General features: G+C 46.3%; 1 protein-coding gene across 1 annotated transcript in view; it reads left to right on the plus strand.

Moving 5' to 3' along the window:
• CCDC69 (coiled-coil domain containing 69) overlaps positions 1-24,248 on the plus strand; it is a 49,209-nt gene that overhangs the window by 21,175 nt on the left and 3,786 nt on the right. Inside the window, exons 3-9 of the mRNA XM_044916674.1 lie at positions 8,497-8,566; positions 11,057-11,163; positions 11,673-11,760; positions 21,274-21,347; positions 22,324-22,425; positions 22,929-23,048; positions 23,949-24,046. Coding sequence (XP_044772609.1) covers positions 8,497-8,566; positions 11,057-11,163; positions 11,673-11,760; positions 21,274-21,347; positions 22,324-22,425; positions 22,929-23,048; positions 23,949-24,046 — 659 coding nt within the window. The remainder of the gene's footprint in view (positions 1-8,496; positions 8,567-11,056; positions 11,164-11,672; positions 11,761-21,273; positions 21,348-22,323; positions 22,426-22,928; positions 23,049-23,948; positions 24,047-24,248) is intronic.

Here is a 24,248-nt window from a genome sequence, read left to right on the forward strand (position 1 = left end):
CGGGTAGCCACTGACTCCCTGTCACCCTCTGCTCCGGGCATGTCCTCCCCATAGGGGCTGCTCGAGAACAGAGGGTGGTGTGAAGTGCTCAGGACACCTACCCGGGCCCTCCTGAGCAAGGGCGCCTCTTTTCTTGTCCTCTGGAGAAGCTCTCTTCATGCAGGGGTTGACAGCCATGTGTAGATCGCCTGCCCTGCTCCGCCCCGAGTACACGAGTGTAACAGGATTGATACAGGATGGTGGGGGCAGGATGACCTCACCCTGCCCCTTCTTCTACATCCGAAGCTTGTCAACACTAGAAAGACTCTGATGTATCCCATTGCCCAACTCCATGCCATAGAGAAGAGAAAACAGAAGCCCAGAGGGCTGGGTGCTTTCCCAAGGTCACACAGCAAGTGGCAAGCTGGGATTTCGACTCTAGACCCCCATGTGGGAGTTTGCCATTGTGTTGGGGAGACCGGTGGATGTCTGGCATATTATCTGTGCCCTCAGCATGCCTCTTCCTCTGCCCCGGCTGCTGCTATCATTTCCTGTCCCACTCCTTCAGAGTCCCAGGCTGACCCGAATGCCAGAGGTGGTGCTGAGTGCTTTTGCCAGCTCCAAGCCCTCGGAAGAGACTAGAACTGGCAGACATCCTGGGAAGCTGGTGGGGGACAGGAAAACGTGGGCTCTGGGGAGAAGGACAAGGAATATTGCATATCGGCAAGCCTTTCTCTAGGCCTCAGCCTCTCCGTCTGTGCACGAGGCTGGGCCCGGTCCTCCAGGGCCCCCCAACAGTCTGCCATGGCCCGGCTCAGTAGGCGCTGAAGAGGGAAGTGGTTCTGTCCTCCTCTAAGATCTCATTCCTCAGTCGATCAGATAGAAGCGCTAGAGACCACATCCGCCCCTGAGTGGGGTGCGCTGGGGGCATCACAGGTGTTCTGAGAATGGGCGGTGGTGCAGGCTGGCCCTCCCACCGTTAGGCCACCCTGATCTCATAGCCACGCTCATCCATCCCGGGCAGGCAGTGGGCGATGCTGACGCCACACTCTGTAGCGTGAATGAGATGAACTAAATCTTCAGTGTCCCTGGCATGTGAAAATGAAATCAGATTCAGGCATTACTTTGCCAAAATACTTCTGTCCGTCCATCTTAGAGATAGGGAAGCTGAGACCTGTGTTTATGGGGATCTTCCATTGGAGCCTCTGTGATTTGGGTGTGAACGCTAATATTTCTCAACAGCCCTGAATATTTAGGCCCTGCCTTTCCTCTGCCTTCTGGAGGGGGCCCTTTGGGCCTCCACCCCCACCTCCTTCCTGCCTCTACCCTCAGCCAATAGGCTCTGCCTGTGGTGGTTAAGATTCTGAAACTATTGGTGCGGGGCCCCACCCACGCTGAGTCCAGATGCCGGAAAGGCAGCTCTGATATTGCAGAGGGCTGTGACCTGAGTCCCGTGAGGCCCAGAATCGTCTGTCCCCTAAACTTCGGCTACTGGGATCAATCTGGTGTATGCATAAAGGAAAGGAAATGGAAGGGCCTCCAGGCTCCACCTTGAATCTGGATTCTCATGAGGGCACTTGTTCCCCTGCTTTGCGGCCTCTGACAAGTATTGTCCATCCCACTTCTGGGCTTCAGTTTCTCCATCTAGAAATAGGAGGTGGGGATTGGAATAAACTGTCTCCAGGGGCCTTTCCAGCCCTGCCTGCTGGATCCCAGGAAGCATCCCTCAGCCAGAATGGGCGTGATAGAACTCTGTGGCCAAGGGAAGCCAGGGGACAGGAAAGGAGCTAGGGAACTCCTGAGGGTCTTTTGATTACTGAATTCTCTAAGCGAAGCAGGAATAATGACATAGATGATACCACTCAATCAGCAATACACAAAGCCCGAAGGCCCATGGAAAGCGTGGAGCGATGGTTCTTCCGGCGAGGTGAGACCAAGTGTGGTCAGGAAAGGCTGAGCCATCCTCAGGGCTGCTCTTGGCTTCCATCCTAACAAGGGCACCAACATAAGGAATAATTGAGCAGCTTCCATCTGAGCTGCTTCTGCCTTATTCACCCTTGCCTGGTGCAGCTCACAATTTGAGGGAAGTTGAGGATTCTGCCCCAAAGGCTTCAGTACAGGACTATGGAAATTCACCCCAAAGTACTACAACCTGGAGAATACTCAACAGAGCCCTCCGAGGCCGTGTTCATGCTGGTGGCTTTCACTCTCCACCTGCACTTTAGGCTTACCAGAGGGCTTTACTTGCTCAACATCAAGGATACTTTATAGAATTATAGACTGTTGGAGTTGAAGGTCCTCTGTGATCACTCCGTCCAACCTGCAGAATGAAGTTTGCCTCTTCTTGCCTGCTACCAGTGATGGAGATCTCACTACCACCACCAAACCCCCACCTCTAGTCAGGCAGCTTATCTCTGTCTGGGACAGTTCTGAAATTCTTCTTCATGTTGAACTGAAACTTCTAGCCCTTAGCCACAAGCCTGCCCTCCAAGACTGTGGACCACACAGCTTCTGCGTCATGACAGTCCCGCAGAGATCTGAAGGCAGTGGCCAGGTTTTCTTGCCTGTTCTCGAGGCTGACCAACTGTTGTTAGCAGTACCTCCTATAATTTGGTTTTGGGCCTCCTTCCACATGTTGTCAGCTCCCTTTGGATGCCTTCCAGTTTGTCAATTTACCCTTCAAAATGCAAGCATATTCTGGGGGTCTCTCTGGACCCGACGTGAGCTCATCTGGCTCCTCCACAGCTCTGGCCACTGTCCTCCCACGTTACCCGGACTCCGCGCCTGTATTTGGCAGCCGCATCCTGCTGCAGACCAGGTTTGCTCCAGGTTGAACCCAAAGCGGGCTCTGGTCTGCTTGACAACAAGGAGCTGGGCCCCAGAACTGTGTGTGTTACCAAGATACAAGGGCCCTGTTTCCGGCCTCCGTAGTGGAAGGGCTGTCCTGGAATCAGAAGAACTGAACGGAACCCCTGTTCCAACCCTGACGCATGGCAGATAAAGAAACAGGTCCAGCGCGGGCAAGGGACTCGCCTCAAGTCTCATAGGAAAGCTGGAATCCGGGTCTCCGGGTGTCTCCCCCAGTCCTGGGTTCTCCCTACGTCCTGTGCTGTCAGCTACCCCCCTCGCTCTCTTCTCCCAGTTTCTGTTGACTCAGGAAACCCCACTGACCCCGCTCCCCCTCTTCCAGAGCTCAATCCGGATGCCCCACCCCAGCCCTGGGCCTCCCCACTCTGCTTTTGGAAGGGGAAATTCTTATGTCCCCCTCCCAGCTCCTGTCCTCTCCCACTGCGGGGTGAACTCTGCTCCGTAGCCTCTGAGGAGGGAGCTGCCTGAGCCCCAACCTGGGGATTTTCCATGTCGTAGTTGCTTATCAATTCCTACTCAGCTCTGGGCTATGTGTCCTCAGGCTCTTGTGAGCAACAGAGCTGCCTGCACAGATCGGCAGATTGGGGCTTCCCGGCACATCTACCACCCTCGGATTCCGTGGGTCTAGAACTGGGCCCGGGGGCTGTGTTAAGCAAGCATTCCAGGTGCTTCTAATAATACAGGAGACCCAGAGACCACACTCCTAGAAATAGTGTTCTGGGCATCATAACAGATGCTGGGACAAATTCAAAGCGGGTTTCAAACATGGTCCCTGTCGTCAAGGAGCCCCTTGGCCTAGCTGGAAAAGCACAGGTAACCAGGTAGGTCCTCACATGGGTGTCCGAACAGGCACCCGGGCACAGAGCTGCCAGGGACTAACTCAGCGCTGGGGAGGGACAGAGGAGAAACGGGACGTGAGCTCAGCCTGGAAGCCTGAGGAACTGGGGAGGGTGCGTCATGCTGGGATGAGTGCCTTGGGATGGTCTCGAACACAGGGATGCGCCTACTGGGGCCAGGAGTACAATAGGCTTGTTTGGTTTGGGCCCAGCAAATTTGCCAATTGTTTTTTTAAAAGTGATACTATTCCGTGTTGGCAAGGTTGCCGTGAAACTGGCCTTCTCGTGCGCCAACAGTGGGTGTGTTCATTGGTAGAACCTTTCTGGAGGGCAGAATCAGTAGTTTCAGATGTGTAAAAATACATATAAATCAGTAAGTGATCAGTGAAAGCATAATTTGGAAATTAAGAAATGGAAATAACTGAAGTATTCACGCAGATTATTTAATGATTGAATTCATTCACAAGGATGTAATATTTGAGTCATTAAAATTAACATATCTACAGAATATTTAATGCCATGTAGTAAGAGCTCATAATGTATTTGAAAAAATAAAACATAAGGAAGTATATGTAATGTTCCAATTATGAATAAATAGATCTATTATTACTACTACTATAATTGGAGGAAGATGTTTACAAATATTTATTAAGGAAACGGAGGAAGAGGAGGATCCTCGCCTGAGGACAGTGATAAGTCTTTTTTTCCCTCAGTTTATTTATTTATTTATTTGACAGAGAGAGAGCACAAGCAGGGCGAGTGGCAGGGAGAGGGAGAAGCAGACTCCCTGCGGAGCAAGGAGCCCGATTCGGGGCTCAATCTCAGGACCCTGGGACCATGACCGAGCCGAAGGCAGACACTTAACCAACTGAGCCACCCAGGCGCCCTGTGCTAAGTTTTGAATGTCACGGGAAGCCGTAGTCCTGGGAGTGGTTTTGTCAGGATCTGGGGACTCAAGCGCAGGGTCCCATCCTGCCTGTGGTCTGGAAGCTGTTAGTGGAGGAAAGTTTTTCACCTTTCTGTGGTGGTTGTTTAGCAGAAGACAGTTTTTCATGAGCTTTATGATCTTACTTCAGGCCAGTCTGAGGGAGATCTACCAAAGCACTGTAGGGCCTTTGTTCTTGCCCTGCTTTTCAAACAGAAAGTAATAAACTCAGGCAATGTTTGAGCTCTCAGAATATGCCAGACATTATAGGTGCATTATCCCATCTAATCCTTAAAACAATCTCATGAGGAAACCAAGGCTTGGAGAGGCCATGCATTCACACAGTGTTAGATTTAGGATTTGAATCCTGGTATGGGTGATTCTAGAATCCCAGAGTTCTTTTTTTTTCTTTTTTAAGTTTTTATTTATTGATTGATTTTAGAGCTAGAGATGGGGGGGGGAGGGGCAGAGGGAGAGAAGCAGTCTCCGTGCTGAGCCCAGAGCCTGACGTGGGGCTCAATCCCACAACCCCGAGATCATGACCTGAGCCGAAACCAAGAGCTGGACGCTTAACCGACTGAGCCACCCGGGCACCCCTAGAATCCCGACATTCTTAACCCCACTGCTCCAGTCTCTAATGTGCTGAGACCTGGTTCTAATGTTGAGTCTGCCATCAAGGCGCAGTGTCACCGTGTCTTACCTCCCTGGGTTTTCTCGCTGTAATAACCCTGCCTGTCAGTGCTACTGAGAGGAGCTGAGGTCAGAGGCTCAGAGCTGGAAGACCACGGGGGTCCACTAAGCCCTTCTTGACTCTACTCGGCAAAGGAGGGAACAGGAGCCCAGAGGAGGGGAGAGATTTGTCCAGCTTTGTAGGAGAGCCGGGACTGGAATCCAGGAATTCTCAGTCCCACGAAAGCATCCCCGGATTAGCATAACCAGTGGTGGCGACGGGGATGAGACAACCACTGATCTCCGTCCTTCTGACAGCCCAGGGTAGAGACTCTGGCTCCTGTCACTTCCCCAGATTCTTGCTTGGACAGCTTCCCTGACATGTGCCTGGGTCAGGCATCCCCTCTGCCCTGGGCGGGGAGAGCTGAGTCTTCCCAGGGTGGAAGGAGAACTCAGTTGTCAGGCATGCCCAGCCACTGAGGGCCGGGGGGAGGCGCCATGTCTTGTTCCATTTGCCAGGGGCTCATGCTGCACTGGGCTCTGTGCCGGGCACTGGGGGGCAGGAGCAGAAGGTTGTAGAAGCCTTCCCTTGACTTACATTCCTTCCCCAGCCAGAAGTATGCTTTCCAGCAGCATTTCAATCATTCTTGAGTTCAGAAAATTGTTAATAATTTTATGCAATAATGTACTTTTAAAAATCTGTGACTATAGTAAAAAGTACAGTTAATTGAACATTTTCATAGCCTTTCCACAGGCTGACTTATTTTTTTAAGTGTGTCTCTCTTTTTTCTTTTTTTTTTAGAGAGGGAGAGAGGGAGGAAGGGCAGAGGGAGAGAGAGAGAATCTTAAGCAGGCTCCACACCCAGCGTGGACCCCTGAGAATACAGAGCCCAACGTGGGACTCTTATCTTATAACCCTGAGATCATGACCTGAGCTGAAATCAAGAGTCGGGTGCTTAACTGACTGAGCCACCCAGATGCCCCTTTTAAGGTTTCTTAAAATGCGATCTAGATTTTTTTTTTCATTTTTTTAAGAGCATCTTTTTTTTTAAAGGGATAGTTGACATATAAACATTATATTAGTTTCAGGTCTACAACAATGATTAGATATTTGCATGTATTGTGAAATGATCACCACAATATGTCTAGTTAACATCGAAGAACATCTTGGGGTGCCTGGATGGCTCAGTTGGTTGAGTGTCTGCCTTCGGCTCACTCATGGTCCTGGGGTTCTAGGATCAAGTCCCAAATAGGGCTCCCTGCTTGGCGGGGAGTCGCTTCTCCCTCTGCCTCTTCCCTCTGCTCAAATAAATGAATAAAATCTTTAAAAAGAAAAAAAAAGTGATGTTATTAAGAAAAAAAGACATCCAAGAACATCTTAAAAAGTTACAGGATGGCTTAATTTATTTTTTCTACCCCAGATTCTGGTCCAGTGGCTAGTGCCAGGCCTTGGCTGACTTTCCACCTATCTGGGGTGAAATGAGAAAATTAAAGGTGTAAGTGTGTGTATAACATTGAATAAGGATGTCAGTTCCCCTTCCCTGGAAGAAGTGTCTTAAGCTTTCCTTACTATATTTTGGAAGATTATAATATCCTCTGTTTTATGAAATGATAGTGTTAGTCTGCAGATAATGTTTTTCAGCATCCTTGCTTGTCAACCCATATCAACTCTCCTATTAAAAAATATTATTTACGGGGGCGCCTGGGTGGCTCAGTCGTTAAGCGTCTGCCTTCGGCTCAGGTCATGATCCCAGGGTCCTGGGATTGAGCCCCGCATCCGGCTGGCTGCTCAGCTGGAAGCCTGCTTCTCCCTCTCCCACTCCCCCTGCTTGTGTTCCCTCTCTCACTGTCTCTCTCTATGTCAAAAAATAAATAAATAAATAAATAAATAAAATAAAAATAAAAAATATTATTTACGAAACTTGAAAATCTGGGAGCCACTGACACTGCTTCAGGATTCAGCCCTTTGGCATCTCTTGCCTCCTTTGATCAGATTCAACCAATACTGGCCAAATATGGCTCAAGTCCTTGACTCTGCCAGGTATGCACTAATCTAACTTGATTAGTGAATAATCTGCCTCACTCAGCCTCAGCCTCCTGTTCTGTAACTTGGGGATATTAATATTTCCCAGGATCATTCTGAAGATTAGCTGAGGTAGTGTAGACATGATAGTGCCCAGTACATCCTGAGTACGGTGTCTTACCCCATCTGTCAACGTAAGTACCACTGCCTCCTTATAGTTGGCGAAACACCCCCCCTAACAAAGAATAAGCATGGTAAAACCATGGCTTGGATGACAACGACTTCTTCTTCTTCTCCTTCTTCTTTTAAAGAATTTATTTGAGAGAGAGAGGGGGAGGGAGAAAAGCAGAGAGGAGGGAGAGAGACAAGCAGACTCTGCACTGAGCATGGAGCCCAACACGGGGCTCAATTCCAGGACCCTGAGATCATGACCTGAGCCTAAACCAAGAGTCAGATGCTTAACCAACTGAGCCACCCAGGCACCCCCCTCCCCCCATGGCTTGGACTTCTTTTTTTTTAATATTTTATTTATTTACTTGAGATAGAGAGTGAGCAAGACAGCCAGGGCAGGGGAGCAGAGGGAGAGGGAGAAGCAGGCTCCCCGCTGAGCAGGGAGCCCAATGCGGGGCTCGATCCCAGGACCCTGGGATCATGACCTGAGCCAAAGGCAGACGCCTAACCTACTGAGCCACCCAGGTGCCCCCATGGCTTGGACTTCTGATGCTTTGCCCCGAATACAGGGAAGGATCAACTTCCTTGGAAGGAAGTTGTGGTAACCATAGGTCCTGAGAGGAAAGGGTAATTGTCTCTGAACTAGAGGTTGGGAAGTTTCAGCTATAACTGGGGTGAGGGTAATAGTAAAATGTCTGGCCAAGAGCTGGAAGAAGGAAGAGGTGGGCAGGGAGGGCCTCATGATTGGTGGCACAAACCACAAAAATCTAAGGAGAGGTCAACCAGTATCAAACTCCCCACTGAGGGTTTCCGTGGCAATGATGAGAAATCCTGCTCTGGGAACCCCTTCCCCACAGAGGGAGGGCTGCCTTTGGCTAGTGAGGGAGGGAGCCTAAGTAACTGGATCCAAGGCAAGGTCTGGTATAGCTGGACGTCAGTCCTGTCTTGCCTCCGGCTACAGCATCCATCCTCACATCGACCTCCTACCCTCTACCTTCACCTCAATGTTGTCTCATTTCTTCCAGAGGCGCCAAAAACCAGATCAGCCCCCCAGACCAGAGCCACAGGAACTAGGTCCCCTCAATGGGGACACAGGTGAGTAGCCAGCCCTATAAATGCCCTCCCCACCATCCATGAGGTTTGCTACTTTACCAACAAAGCTGATATTTAATTATCTCATGAGACCTTAAGTAGGTTACATTAATAGCAGTATCATATCTAAAATCAGGGAGGTGATACTCCTGACCTGTACTTGCCTATTCCTGGCTACTGATGCCACACCTGGAGGGTTGAGTTTATTTCTGGAAAGTACATTTTCAGGAGAATCCAGAAAAATTGGAGGGAGTACAGTAGAGACAGATCAGGCTGGTGAGAAATCTGGAAACCCAGTCCTGTAAGGAGCAGTTAAAGAAGCAGAGGTTGTTCTACCTGGAAAGAAGATGTTGCAATAAAACAACAGTTCTCTCCAAGTGTCTGAAGTACCCTCATAGAGAAGAAAGATAAGCCTTGTTCAGTGTGACCCAGAGGTCCGTACAAGGGCCTCAAGGTGGCAGAAACAGGCAGGCAGAATTCAGTTCAATCTCAAAGGATTTTTTGTGTGATTGTTGGTTTAAAACCACCAGAGCTACCTAGTAATGAAATGAGCGCTCCATCTCGGAAAGTGTTCAGTTACAAACTGGAGACTGGCAGGGCCATTGTAGACGAAGTTTAAGTACCAGATAAGCAATTGGATCAGAATTCAGAGGCTCTGTAATCTGCCTGTGCACAAGAATTACCTGGGGGAACTTCAAAGATACACATTCTGGGCCCCACCGCATACCAACTCGACAAGAGTCTCTGGGAGTGGGGCTGAAGACTCTGTCCTGGTAGTGATGATCTGTCTTTGTTATAAGCTTCTCCCTGGCAGGTGCCAGTCCGGGTACTGGTCTTGTGGACCAACATTTGGGACCCTGAGCCAAATGGTTTGTGAGAGTCTGGGGTTCTCTGAACTTGACCCCTGTGGTTCCCCAGGACCCAGGGCACTGACTCGCTCCCCCCAACCCCCATCCTGACAGGCAGCCCAGGGCCGGCTTCCTGGCTAGCAGCCCCACTCCTCACCTTTCTCCTCATGCCCTTTGCCAACCCTGTCTATGGCACTCTGTAATAATAATGCTAACATCAGTAATAATGCCAACTGGACCAGTAATGCCAACCCCTCTAATGCTTGTCAGGAGCAACGATGACTCTAGAGAGCATTCAGTCAACAATAAGGCACATTTATTGAGCTACCTCTAAATGCCTGGCACGACACTTCCTGCTTTGTGTGCGTCAGTAGGCAGAGTAAGGTGATAGGAGGGCTTGCCGTGGGATCAGACTGTGCAGGTTCACGGCCCCTCCCCCGACTGTGAGCTGTGTGATCCTGGGCCAGTTGCGTATCTTCTCTGTCCCTCAGTTTCCTCATCTGTGAAATGGGGTTAAACGTAGTACCCACCACAGTGGGTTGTTGTGAGGACTGCGTATTCCCTGTGAGGCACCTGGGACAGGGCTGGCATGCTCCTGGGTACAGTAAGCTCTCAGCACTCTTTACCTTACTGGTATTATTTCTGTTGCCATCGTTTCCTGATTTAATCATCTCCACAGCCCTGTGAGCTACGTATTATTATCCCGATTTCCCACATTGGGTAACTGAGGCACAGAGAGGGCGGGTCGTGCCTTAGGGCACACCCAGAGCCTGTTGGACTCACAGGGGCATTGGCAGGGCCTGTTGTGGAGTCTCCCTAAGCAAGGGCTAGACTTCCTGTTTGCATCTCCTTCCCACTCACAGCAGCCCCTCTGCCTCCCTCTGCGATGCTAAAGGTCAGGGGTCACACACCCAGCCCCTCACAGGCCCCAGCAGGTAGAGCAGGTGACTGTGGCCGATGGCAGAGCCACGTCCTAGACGAAGCGGGAGACAGCTGTGCCTCAGCTTCAGCTCCTGGCTGGCACGAAGGTATACGCTACCAGTTCTTTGGCTTCTTGAAGAAAAGTTGGAAATCTGTATATGAAGTAAAAGTTGCCCAGCAACTATTAAATCTCAGCAAATTCTTTTTACCTTATTATTTTTTTAAGATTTTATTTATTTATTTGACAGACAGAGACACAGCGAGAGCGGGAACACAAGCAGGGGGAGTGGGAGAGGGAGAAGCAGGCGTCCCGCTGAGCAGGGAGCCCAATGCGGGGCTCGATCCCAGGACCCCGGGATCATGACCTGAGCCGAAGGCAGACGCTTAACGACTGAGCCACCTAGGCGCCCCCCCCCCTTTTTTTTTTTACTTTAGATATCAGTTAGAGCAAATAACACCATTATGGGCTGAGTCCATCCTGTGAGTTACCAGCTCTGCTGTAGACCGTAGGGGGCAGAATGAGACCCCTGGCTTCCGCACTAAGGAGGGTCTCCAAAGCCGGAGAGATGTGAGTGACTGCTGCTGGAGGTTGATCTCCCAACTGAAACCATTCTTGTGGTGGAGACTGGAGTTCTCACCCCTTAGCCCTGGCCTCCCACAGCCTCTCCGCCAGGCCCTGGCCTCACTTCTGCTCTATGTGAATTTTTTGCTTCCTCGCGTGTAGCCACAGCTGTCCAGCTCTGTGCATCTGAGGAGGCTGAGCAGTGCCAGAAGGAGATAACCAGAATTCTCCAGCAACACAAAGAGGACAGGAAGAAATGGGCACAACAGGTAAGTCCAGGTGACACCCGGCCCTTCTCTCTTCCTCCTGCATAGCTAACCTTGCTCAATGCCAGAATGAGGATCACCTTTGGATTTAGGTGTTCTAAGTATCTCTTACTCCTTTACCAAGAAGGAAGTCCTTTATCTTTTGAATAAATAGTTGTAATTGCTTGCATATAATTCATTATATTCATTGTATGCAGTGAAAGATCAGGAAACACTAACACAGTAGAAAGACTTCCTTCCTGGAGCGGGCGTCAGGATTAGAAGACTCCTACATCCCTTTCTCCTAGACAATTCTCTGGGAGCCCCCTTCTAAGATCTAAAGAAGGCAGGGTCAGCCACACCTGCTGGGTCTTGGAGGTCTTGTGCCCGCTGAGCTCAGGTCGTTCCCGTCCCACAGACAATGGGGTGGAACTCTGATCACCAACCTCTACAAAGCTCCAGGGGTTGGTGTGTGAATAAGCAAGGCTGCGCTGAAGCTCAGTCTCATGCTGCTGGCCACCTCCCGCCTCCAGGTGGAGAAGGAGAGGGAGCTAGAGCTTCGAGAGAAACTGGATGAACAGCGAAGAGTCCTGGAGGGAGAGCATGAGGAGACCCTGCAAGGTAAGGATGGAGATGCTTCCCTAGCAAGGGTGTGGAAGGCTCCTTCTTTTGTCCCCACCTCCTGAGTTCACGGGGGTCTCCCACTGGCCCCCACCTCCTGCCTCTGGCCCCTCCCTCCTACCATTGGCCCCTCCCTCCTATCACTGGCCCCTCCCCCTGCCTCTGGTCCACAAATAGTTGGCTGCTTCAGGGCTGGAGTCTTCAGGGTCCTTGGGCCTTGTCCTTCTGGACATGACTTTAAAACTGACACCATGCTTTGGCTAACCTTAATTAAGAGGTTTTTTTTCCCTTTCCATTTTAAAAGCAAGTCACATTCCTTAAAGGAAATTTGAAAACTCTAGACAAATAGGATAATTTTTAAATATCCATATTCCTTCCCTACAACAATGACAGCTCTTAAAATTTATAGTTAGGTTATTTTTTTCAAATAACTTTTTTTCCTTTTATATGTGATATGACCATCATAAAAATTTAGAACCTGTGGGTTAAACAAAATGATCTTAGAGCATCGTGGTTAGGATCTCAGGCTCTGCAGCCACAGTCCTGGGGTTTGGATCCCAGCTTCACCTCTTCCTCTTACTGGCTGTGTAACCTTGAAGAATTGGGTTAGCTTCGTTCATAGGGTCTTTGTGAGAATTAAATGATTTAATGTACAGATAGATGGATGGGTAGATAAAATTTAGAACAGTGCCTAATATTTCACAAGATACTTAGCAAACAATTATTAGTACTTATTATTTTCTTATTGAGAAAATTAAAATTGTGTGTAATTCCACCCCGAACTAGTCACTATTACCCCTTTGACATAGATCCCTTTCTTTTTTTTTTTTTTAAGATTTTATTTATTTGACATAGAGAGAGAGAAATAGCCAGAGAGGGAACACAAGCAGAGGGAGTGGGAAAGGGAGAAGCAGGCTTCCCACTGAACAGAGAGCCCAATGCGGGGCTTGATCCCAGGACCCTGGGATCATGACCTGAGCCGAAGGCAGACGCTTAACCAACAGAGCCACCCAGGGGCCCCTAGAGATCCCTTTCATTCTGTGTGTGTGTGTGTGTGTGTGTGTCTACCTGGGATATTCATCTATACACATACACACACAGACTTTGGGGGGAGGAGATAAATTGTTCTCACTTTGAATTCTATTAACATCTTGTCATTAAACTTCTGTAACATAAGTTTTAGTAATTACTCAGCATTCCACTGTCAGCCCTTGTTCATTTAACTGAGCCCCGGTTGGTTAGGCATTTAGGTAATTTCAAACTTTTGCCATTGTTTATAATAGCAATGATACTTACACAGTGAACCCTGTTTTGTAAAATCTTGGCCACATTCATGATTTTATCTTTAGAAACTAGTAGAGTTGGTGTGACAAAGTTGATATATATATTTTTTTATTTTGGTAAAATACACATAAGACCATTACCATTAGTGACATTTCGTACATTCAGAGTGCCCTGCATCCATCACCCCATCCCATTCCAGCACACACTCATCACCCTGAGAGTAAGCCCCATCCCCACCAAGCAGTCACTCCCTGCCCCTCCCCAACCTCCTAGCCCCTGGCAGCCACCAATCCACTCGCTGGCCATGGTTTTGTCCATTCTAGACACTCACTAAATGGAATCATGGCATCTGTGACCCCCATGTCCGGCTTCTTCACCCAGCATGAGGTTTGCAGGGCACATCTATGCTGCACTGTACATTTGCACTATTTCTTTTTTTCTCTCCCATTTTAAAAGCTACTCCATCCCTTTTTATGGCAGAGTCATATTCCATTATCGTTGGCATGGACGCACCACACTTTGTTATCCATTCATTAGTTGATGAGCACCTGGGCTGCCTCCACCCTTTGGCGATGTGAATAGTGCCACTAGAACGAGCACTTTCGGTTCCCCTGGGTGTACACCCAGCAGTAGAATTGCGGGGTCATACAGGAAATCTGTGCTCAACTTTATGAGAGACGGCCAAACGGTCTGCCCCCGCAGCTGCACCATTCTGCATCCCGAGAAGCTCCAATTGCACCACATCCGCGCCAACACTTGTTATTTTCCATTGTTGTTGTTATTGTTGCTATCGTTGCCATCCTAGTGAGGTGTGGAGTGGTAGCTCATGGTTTTTTTTGATTTGCATTTCCCTAATGCCTAATTGTGCTGAGCATCTTTTCATGTGCGTTTTGGCCATTTGTGTATCTTCTTTGGAGAAGGTTATGTACATTTTTAATGTTACTGAAGCAGACCTAGAAAATGTTATACCGGTGTTTCCGTTAAGCATTGGTATTTGCATGATCTTTCCCGAGAACTATCTTTTAAAAATACAGGTAGGATTTTTTTTTAAGATAGATAGATTTGAGAGAGAGAGAGAGAGAGAGAGCACGAGCAGGGAGAGGAGCAGGGGGGAGGGAGTAGGAGGGGGAAAGAATCTCAAGGAGACTCCATGCGGAGCCTGACACAGGGCTCGATCTCCAGACCCTGAGATCATGCCCTGAGCTGAAACCAAGAGTCAGATGATCAATTCACTGAGCCACCCAGGTGCCCCCAGTTAGAAATTTTAGATACTGTTCTTTTCATTTAACATTGTTTCCAACATGTTTCCAAATAATTATGCTGCTTGTAAATGTTGATAAAGTTAGACCATTGCATACATGGTTTTCCTTATATCCTGTGAGTCTAGACTTCCAGATTTTAACTGCTGTAAATAACACCGCACTAAACGTCTTTTGCATAAAGATGTGCCCACATTTCACGATATGTCCTTAGATTCCCAGAAATGGAATAACTAGAACAGAGGCCTGAAAAATTTTAAGATTCTTGAAACATATTGCAACATTAGCACAAAATGTTTTGGAATGGATTTGAAGCCTGAAGAGCTGTTTTAATTCTACTGTGCTGTGCAGTGTTGGGCCTGTCACTCAACCTCAGCTAAGTTTCTCCATCTCTAGAAGCTACCTTGAATCTCAGGTCACTTTCCATATCTCTAAAATCTATCTTCCCCTTGTCATGAGGCTATGGTAGGAAAACAGCTCTGTTCTCCATGCACTGCTTTGATACTATTTTTAGTATTATAAAAAAATTGATAAGAAAATTTTCCTCATGTAAAAACCCCAGAGGAGAAGGCACTGCCAGTCTTGAGTTCTTCCCATCAGTCAGAATTCCTTCATAGTTATTTCTAAATCACTTGGCTTATATTAGGTGGTACATAAGTGTGCTTTAAATGAATGAATAAAAGCATAGTGGGAAGGAAAAAATAGGATTTTATGTGTTTGGGGGACAGTACATAGATAACTGGGAGAAGCTAGTGGTGGTTCTTCACCTTTGATGACCCCTTGTTGTCTTTTATTTTCTTTTGTTTTTATTTTTTAAATTATCATACAGTAGAATTGACTTTTTTTGGCATACAGTTCCATAAATTCTAACACAGGTATACATTCACGTAATCATCACTCTAATCTGATACAAAACAGTTCCAACTCCCCCCCCAAATTCTCTCAGGCTATCCTTTTTTGGGTAAGATTTTATTTTATTTTTATTGGAAAGAAAGAGAGAGAAAGCTCACGAGCAGGGGAAGGGGCAGAAGGAGAGGAAGAGAGAGAATGCCAAGCAGACTCCGCACTGAGCGAGGAGCCTGACAGGGGGCTCCATCCCACAAGCCCACGATCATAACCCGAGCAGAAACCAAGAGTCAGACGCTTAACTGGCTGAGCCACCCAGGTGCCCCTCAGGCTATCCTGTACTCAACTCCACCCTACTCCAATTCCTGACACCCACTGATTCGTTCCCCATCACTATAGTTTTTTCTTATCAAGGCTGTTTTATAAACAAAGTAATACCTAATTTTTGATCGTGTCCTCTTTTACTCATCATGGCATCTTTTTTTTTTTTTTAAGATTTTATTTATTTATTGAGAGGGGGGAAGGGGGAGCAGAAGGAGAAGGACAAGCAGGCTCCCCACTGAGCAGGAAGCCAGATGTGGGGTTCCATTCCAGGACTCTGGGATCATGACCTGAACCGAAGTCAGATGCTTAACCAACTGAGCCACCCAGGCGCCCCCTCATCATGATGTCTTTGAGAGTCATCCAAGTTGCGTGTATTAATAGTACGGAGTTTTTTTCTTCACTGCTGAGTTGTATTCCATTGTTTACTCATCCACTTGTAGGACATTTGGGTTGTTTCCAGTTTGAGGTGAATGTGAATAAAGCCTCTTCTGAACCTTCACATACATATTTCTGTGTGTTCATAAATTTCCATTTCTCTTGGGTAAATAATGCAGGACTAGGATGGATAGGCCATATAATAAATATATGTTCAGCTTTATGAGAAATGGGAAACATATAATAAATACATGTTCAGCTTTATGAGAAATGGGAAATCATTCCTAAGTGGCCATGATTTTGTATTCCCATAAGCGATATAGGAGTTCCACTGTTCCTTCTCACTAACACTTGCTAATTTTTCTTTTAAATTTTAGCTGTTCTAATTGGTGTGTGGTGATATATCATCATGGGTTTGATCTGCATTTCAGTAATGACTAATGATGTTGACCATTTTTTCTTGTGCTTACTTGCTGTCTGTATATCATTTGGTCAAACGTCCATTCAAATCTCTTACCCATTAACTAGATTGCTTGTTCTTACTGTTGAGTTTTGAGAGATCTTTATATATTTTGGATGCAAGTCCTTTGTATTTGCAAATATTTTCTCCTAGGCTGTAGGGTTGTTGTTGTTTTTTTTTTTTTCTCATTCTCTTAACAATGTATGTCATAAAGCAAAGCTTTTAATTTTGATAAATTCCAGTTTATTATTTTTTCTTTTATTCCTTATACTTTTGGCATCATATCTTAAAAATTCTATGCTGAACCCCAGGTAACAAAGATCTTCTATGTTGTCTTCCAAAATTTGTATGATTGTAAGTTTTATATTTAGATCTATGACCCATATTATTGTGTGATTTTTCTTCTTTGGACTGTTAATATTGTGGATTACATTGATTTGAGTTTCAAATTTTGAACTAGCCTTGTATTCCTGGCATAAGCCGTACTTGGTCACATTATATTATTCTTTTTTATATATTGCTGAATTCGATTTCCTAATATTTTACTGAAGATGTTTGTGTCTGTGTTCACGAGGGCTGTTGTTCTGTACCATCTGGTTTTAGTTTCAAGGTTTGCTTGCCTCATGGAATGAGTTGAAAACTGTCCCTTCCTCTTTCATTTCTGGAAGAGATTGTATGGAACTGGTATTGTATCATTTTTAAATGTTCAGTAGAATTTGTGAATGAAACCATCTGTTCTCAAACATTTCTTTTCCAGAAAGTATTTAAGTACAAATTCGAATTCTTTTGTAGTTATAGAAATGCCCAACTTATGTATTTTACCTTGGGTGAGTTTTGGTAGTTTGTGGTTTTTCAGGAATTGGTACATTTCATCTCAGTTGTCGAGTGTATTTGCACAGAATTGCTCATAATAATCTCTTACTATTGTTTTAAATATCTTCTACGTCTGTGGTGATATTCCTTCTTAATTCTTGATATTGGTAGTTTGTGTGTTCTCTTTTTTCTTTGTCAGTCTTGCTTAAGGTTTATCAACTTTATTAATCCTTTCCAAAAACCGGCTTTTGGTTTCATTGATGTTTTTCCTGATTTTTCCATTTTCAATCTCATTGATTTCTGTTATCTTTATTTCCTTCTGCTTGCTTGCTTTATATTTAGTTAGCTCTTCTTTTTATGATTTCTTACACTAGGGGCTTAGATTACTGATTGGAGACCTTTCTCCTTTTCTAACAGAAGCATTTAGTGCTATAAATTTCTCCCTAAGCACTGCATTATCTGCATCCAACAGATTGATGTTTTGTATTTTCATTTTTGTTCAGTGCAAAATATTTTCTAGTTTCCCTTGAGACTTCCTTTTTGGCTCATTGAACACTTATAAGTGTTTGGAGATTTATAGTTCTCTTTCTGTGACTGATTTCCAGTTTGATTTCATTATAGTCAGAGAACATAGTTTGTATTTCGCTCCTTTTATAAATTGTTAAGGCTTGTTTTATGACTCAGGATATAGTCTATCTTGTGAATGTTTCATGGGCACTTGAAAAAATGTGTATTCTGCTACTGTAAGTTGTAGTTTATAAATTAGTTAAATCAGGGTATTGACAGTGTTCAGTTCTCCAAATTCTTACTGATTTTATGCCTCCTTTTTCTACTGAACGCTGAAGAGTGTTGAAATCCCCTACTAAAATTGTGTATATTTGTCTATTTCTCCTTTCAGTTCTGTTAGTTTTTGCTTCATGTATTTCAAAGCTCCTTTGTTAGGTATATAAACATTTAGGATTGTTATGTTTTCTTAGAGAACTGACCTCTTCATCATTACGTAATGTCAACGTCTTTATCCCCGATATTGTTCCTTATTCTTAAGTGTACTTCATCTGAAATGAATATAGCCACCACTGCTTTCCTTTGATTCATGTTGCTTTCTCTACCTTTTTATTTTTAATCTACCTGTGACATATATTTAAAGTGGGTTTCTTGTAAATAGCACATAGTTGGGTATTTTTTTGAAGATCCAGTCTGACAATTTCTGTCTTTTCTTTAGGATGGTTAGACCACTTAGTTTAGTGTCCATATTGATATGGTTGGATGTAGGTCTGTCATTTTTGTATTTGTTTTCTGGTTGTTCTGTTTTTTTATGCCCTACTTTCCTTTCCCTGCTTTTTTTTTTTTTTTTTTTTTGGGGTATTTGAACATTTTTTAGCATTCCATTTTAACTTGTCTCTGGTCTTTTTTATTATATCTCTTTGTATAGTTCTTTTTTTATGTGTGATTGCTCTAAGAATTAAAAAATACTTAAGAGTCTACTTAGAATTCACATTTTGCCATTTCCAGGGGGATGTAGAAAGCCTACCATTGGGATGCCTGGGTGGCTCAGTTGGTTGGGCATCTGCCTTCAGCTCGGGTCATGATCTCAGGGTCCTGGGATCCAGCCCCACATTGGGCTCCCTGCTCAGTGGGGAGTGTGCTTCTCCCTCGGCCCTCCCCCCTGCTTGTGCTCTCTCTCTCAAAAAAATAAATAAAAATCTTTTTAAGCCTACCATCCTGTAGATCCCTATCCTCTCTCCTTTTTGTTGTACTGGTCTTAGGTATTATGTCCACATACATTGAATGCCCCATCAGACTATGTTATACCGTTTATAACATTGATTTACCATCAATCATATTTTAAAGAGCACCAGGGGAGAAGAAGACGATGACTAGTCTATTATATTATCCAGGCATTCACCAGTTCTGTTGCTCTTCCTATACTCCTGAAGTTCCGAGCTTCCCTCTGGTATCATTTGCTCTCTCTCTGAAGAATTTCCTTAAGCAGTTCTTTTAGAAAGTCTGCAGATGAGGAATTATCTTAGCGTTTCTTCATCTGAGAATGTCTTAGTTTCACTTTCTTTCCTGAGGATATTTTCACTGGCTATAGGATTCTAGATTTACAGTTCTTTTATTTTGGCAGTTTTTATTCCTTATTTATGTTCTTACTCTGTCTAGTCTCCAAGGTTTCTAATAAGAAATCCACAGTCATTCAAACTGCTGTCTCCTCTAAGTAAGGCACCATTTTTCTCTGGGTCAGTTCCAGATATTTTCTTTGTCATTAGTTTTCAAAAATGATGTGTCTGGGTGTGGATTTCTTTGGGTTTCTGCTGTTTGGGGTTCAGTGAGTGTCTTCAGTCTGTAGGTTTATATTTTGCCAGATTTGGGAAGCATTCAACCATTCTCTCTTCAAGTACAGTTTCTGTACCACACCGTTTCTCTTCTCTTTCTGAGACTCTGATGCACAAATGTTAGACATTTTTGGATTGTTTTACAGGTCCCTGAGGCTTTGTTCATTTTTTCCCAATCATTTTTCTCTCAGTTGTTCAGGCTGGATAATCTCTATTGATCCATATTCAAGTTCACTGGCTCTTTATCTGTGTCATTGCTATTCTGCTACTGAGCCCACCCAGTGAGGTTTTTTAAATTTCATTTATTACATTTTTTTAGTTCTAAAATTTCCTTTTGGTTCTTTTTAATAGCTACTATATATTTGCCAGGGCTTTCTATTTTTCCATTTTTTTCAAGAGTACTCACCCTTACTTCATGAGGCATTTTTATATCAGCTGTCTTAAAGTCTCTGTTAATAATTCCAACATCTGTAGCATCTCAGTGTTGGCATCCGCTGAATGTCTTTCTCAGCCAAGTTAAGATTTTCCTGCTTCTTTGTATGCTGAGCAATTTCGGATTTGTATGCTGAGCCATTTTGGATTTGTATGCTGGGCCATTTGGATTTATATGCTGAGCAATTTTGTATTATATCCTGAAATATTTGAAAACATGAGATTCTGAGTCTTGTTTAAAACTCTCGGTTTCATGGTACTTCAAATTCTGGTCTTCTTGCCCCGTCTCCCTGCTACCATTTACTTTTCAGAGTCTGCAAATAGCTATTCCACTCATTCTGTCTAGGTTGTATAGCTACATTCAGTGGGACAAACTGTATGGAGTGTACATCCTCTAGCTTACCTGGAATCAGAAACTGTCTTGATAGGCAAATTAAATCCAGCCCATAATTGGAAAAAATTCAGCCTGTAATTTTTATACAGCTGATCTCTTGAATTTTTGACTATCATTTATACTACTACTGAACATTGTTTTCTCACCACTATGTCACAGGCCCACTGTATACCATATACCCGGGCCTTTGGTCATGTGAAACTTTGTTTTTTCCTGTCCTCTCTGTCCTATTTTCCATCCCACCCATTGATGGGTCACTTTCTAGTTGTCTTCTTTCAGCTGGGACAAGGTTGGAATTTTCCACAAGGAACTCTATAGAGGAGGTGGGATAAGAAACAGAACTATATTGATTTGGGGGGATAATAGCAAATCTGCACAGCACTGCCCGGTCTGGAGAACACTCGTGCATCCCTTCCTCATGTCATCCTTGGTCATCCCTTAGAACAACTCATTTCACAGTTGAGGCAGTAGAACGTTTCAATATTTGAAGTGATCTCCTCAAGGTTCCTTAGTTGTGGAAGAAGCAGAACGAGGACAAGGTGGATTTCCTGGCCCCAGATCGAATGTACTTACTGCAGTTTTGTGCCATGGTTTGAGAAGTAACGATTTAATGGTTTCAAAGTTTGGGTAACCCAGCTTGCAAAACATCGGCCCTATGCATTTTCATGGCATGGTGAACAAGCTTGCTGCAGGATCTTTGGGTCTTAGCCTCAGTGAGGCGTGGGTGGCTCCCATAATCTGGAAGCTTTCACAGTTCCTCCCAAGATATAATTTGTTTCCATTTCCATGAGCTTTTATTAAATATCTGCTATATTTCTGACACAGCTGCAAGCCCAGTATACGAAGGATGAATAAGACCATCCCCAGCCCCCTGGCCCCCATGGGCCCCAGCTGATCACCCAGGTTCTCTGGGCCTCATGGGGCCTGCCAGAAGGCTTTGGGGTAAAGTACCTGGGTGTCACAACTCACAGAGATCTCCTTTCCCTACAGTCCTCCAGGCCTCACATGAGCAAGAGAAGGAAGCCCTTACCCACTCCTTCCAGGAGGCCAAGGTGACCCTGCAGGTGAGAGGAGGCTCATGGCCATCTCTGCGGGGGAGGGGAGGACCTGAGGGAAGGCCGCCTGGCCTCTACTCAGGTGTGAGGGACAGAGGTGAGTGTCTTCTGTGTATCCAGCCCCTCGAGGTGGTGACTGGGCTATTAGCTCAAGAGGACTTGGTGTGAGATCAGGGTTGGCCTGTTTCTCTGAGGACTGTGGTTGGAGGATCTTGGAGACCCCATGGGCTGGGTACCACGGTGCGACCAGACTGGCAGGTGGCTGCACGGGGAGCTGCGGAAGCATGAAGGAAGGCATCTGAGCCAATTTATCAGGTCAGGGACTTCCCAGAGGGATGAAACCTTAGCTGGAACCTGAAGGATGGGTTGGAATTCTTCCTATGAAGAAGGGTAAGAGGGGTGCCCCACGTAGGAAAAAAAAAAAAACAGTGTGCTTAAAGACATAGAGAAGAGGGGGAAATATGATTACCTGTGGAACTGAAAGAAGTCTAAGATGTCCTGGGATGAAGAGTATGAGTGGGAGGGAACTGAGGCTGGAGAGGAGGCGAGAGCCCAGTGGTAGGGCCCATGAGCCACATGAAAGGCGTGCTGTATCCTGAAGGTATTGGGCAAGGTTTGGGTGCGGGAAGCTCTTGGGAGGGGAATGTAGGAGGCAAAAATGCACCTGGCAGTGGAAGGACTAAGAGGGAAGACTGGGAAAGTGCAGAGCTCGCCTTGGGTGGGCTTTGAATACCAAGCTAGCACCACCAGCCTTGAACACCCGGACATTGTCCCCGAGGGCACTGGGAGTCATTAAAGGCTTTATGACCAGAGATGGGGCTCATATGCTTCAGGCAGCAGTTAAAGCAAATCAAGCCTGCATTGGTGGGTAGGGCAGAGTAAAGATGGAAGAACCCAAACTGCCCCCTCTGTGGGATGTGCAGAGGTCCACCTCCAGCCTTTATGAACCAGGCTTTGACCATCTCCCTCCCATCCCCTTCTCCAGGAGACCATAGATGGACTGTCCTCACAGCTGGAGGTCTTCCAGGCCAAGATGAAGAGGGTAGAAGAGTCCATTCTGAGCCGAGACTATAAGAAGCACATCCAGGCAGGTGGCAGTACGCCTGGGAGCTTTTCCTTCTCAAATCTCCGGGGAGGTCAGGGCCTGGGCAACAGGAAAGGCCAGGTCCTCTTCAAGGCCAGGGCTAGACCTGACACTCTCACTTTCATAAGGGCCTGGAAGAAACAGGGTCCGTGTGTCACTGAGGGGGCAGGTAAGGCTGAGAGAGAAGCCTAGGGGATAGTAAAGTGCTTAGGCTCTGGATTCGGAAGGAACTAGGTACAAAGAGTAACCTACCAGTTAGCATAAACAACTTAACCTCTCTGGGCTACAGTTCCTCATCTATGGTGGGAACAGGGCTTGCCACAGAGGGTATTATTAGGCCAGGAGGAGATCAAGCATATCAAGCTCACTTACCGTGAGCCAAGGGAGGGAAGTGACTTGTGAGAGGCAGACAGTGATTTGGAGGCAGAATGGGAAAGCGGCAGGTAGCCCGTGCCCCTCTCTCTCTGCCTGCTGGTCTGATGCGATCATTCTGGGTCCCTGTCTAGGATTACGGGAGCCCCAGCCTGTTCTGGGAGCAGGAACTGGAGAGCCTACACTTTGTCATCGAGATGAAGAACGAGCGCATTCATGAGCTGGACAAGCGGCTGATCCTCATGGAAACAGTGGTCTGTGCTTAGAAGCAGCTGGGCGGCTGTGGCCTCAGGCTTCTCCTTCCTGGGCATTTTCTCTGTAAAGTGTGTGGAGGGAAGGCACTTTGAGGAGGTTCCAGCCTGGGCCACACCTGCTTTGACCTGCCACCCATGGTGGCCCTTGAGACAGCTGAGGCTGGTCTGTGGCCAGTCTGGGTCAAGCAGTGGCCCCTTCTCACTTGGGCCCTGTGCTTTCTTGGCTACTCCTGTTGCTCTAACTTGGGGGCCACGAGGGCAGGTACCCTGGCTAATCAGGAGGGGCTGGTTGATGTCAGGCAGGGGCTGGGGAGGAAGGCAAGGCTGAAAAATCAGACAGAGAGGAGGCCAGAATCATCAAGGACAGGCCTGGGGAGTGGTGGGCATGGAACACACTGATGGCTTTGTTTACAGGAAAAGGGAGGCCTTGGGAACCTCGGGTGGAATCCAAACAGAGATTGTGTTTCTCCAGAAGAAGTCTCCCTGCTTGTGTATACCACACAACCTCTATTCTAATCCGACCATCTCCGATGTTCCCTGTGAATTCTGTTCAGCCATTTCTGTGGAATAGCATAACAGACACATGTAATTTTATTTATATAGATTATATCCTTCTGACTTTGGAGAACCAAAAATATCCTTTCCCTTACGCACCGATGGAGACGTTAGATGGGAGTGGCTGTATTCTTTTGTTACATCTCATGTGGCAAAATTAAAAATTGGCAGCCCTGTGTTCACTCCTTGGTTATGTTTTTTAAAGTAATCTTACTGCTTCGCGAAATGTAACATCGAGTCCAGAATGAGTCAGTGTTTTCACGACCACAGATAAGAGGGAGGCAATGCCCTCCGTTGTGCCGTGTGCGGTTGGTGGCTTTCTGAGCTCCTTCTGATTTGTTACAGAAAGAAAAAAATCTGATGTTGGAGGAAAAAATCAGCACCCTGCAGCAGGAGAACGAGGACCTCCATGTCCGAGCCCGCAACCAGATGGTTATGTCAAGGTAGCTATCTCCCAGCCTCCTCTCCTCCCATCACCACCGTGGTCCACACCTCCAGTTGGGAGGGTCTCGGAGAACCCAGGGAATGGATTGACAGGCGGGCCCAGGCCTTTCTGGGGAATGTGGTTCCCTCTTTCCTTGAGAGGCAAGAATCCCAACGGACCAGCTCTGCCCAGAAACCTAGGTCTCAGTGCCCTGATTGGTA

The sequence above is a fragment of the Neomonachus schauinslandi genome, chromosome 7, assembly GCF_002201575.2.
Source record: "Neomonachus schauinslandi chromosome 7, ASM220157v2, whole genome shotgun sequence".
NCBI lineage: Eukaryota > Metazoa > Chordata > Mammalia > Carnivora > Phocidae > Neomonachus > Neomonachus schauinslandi.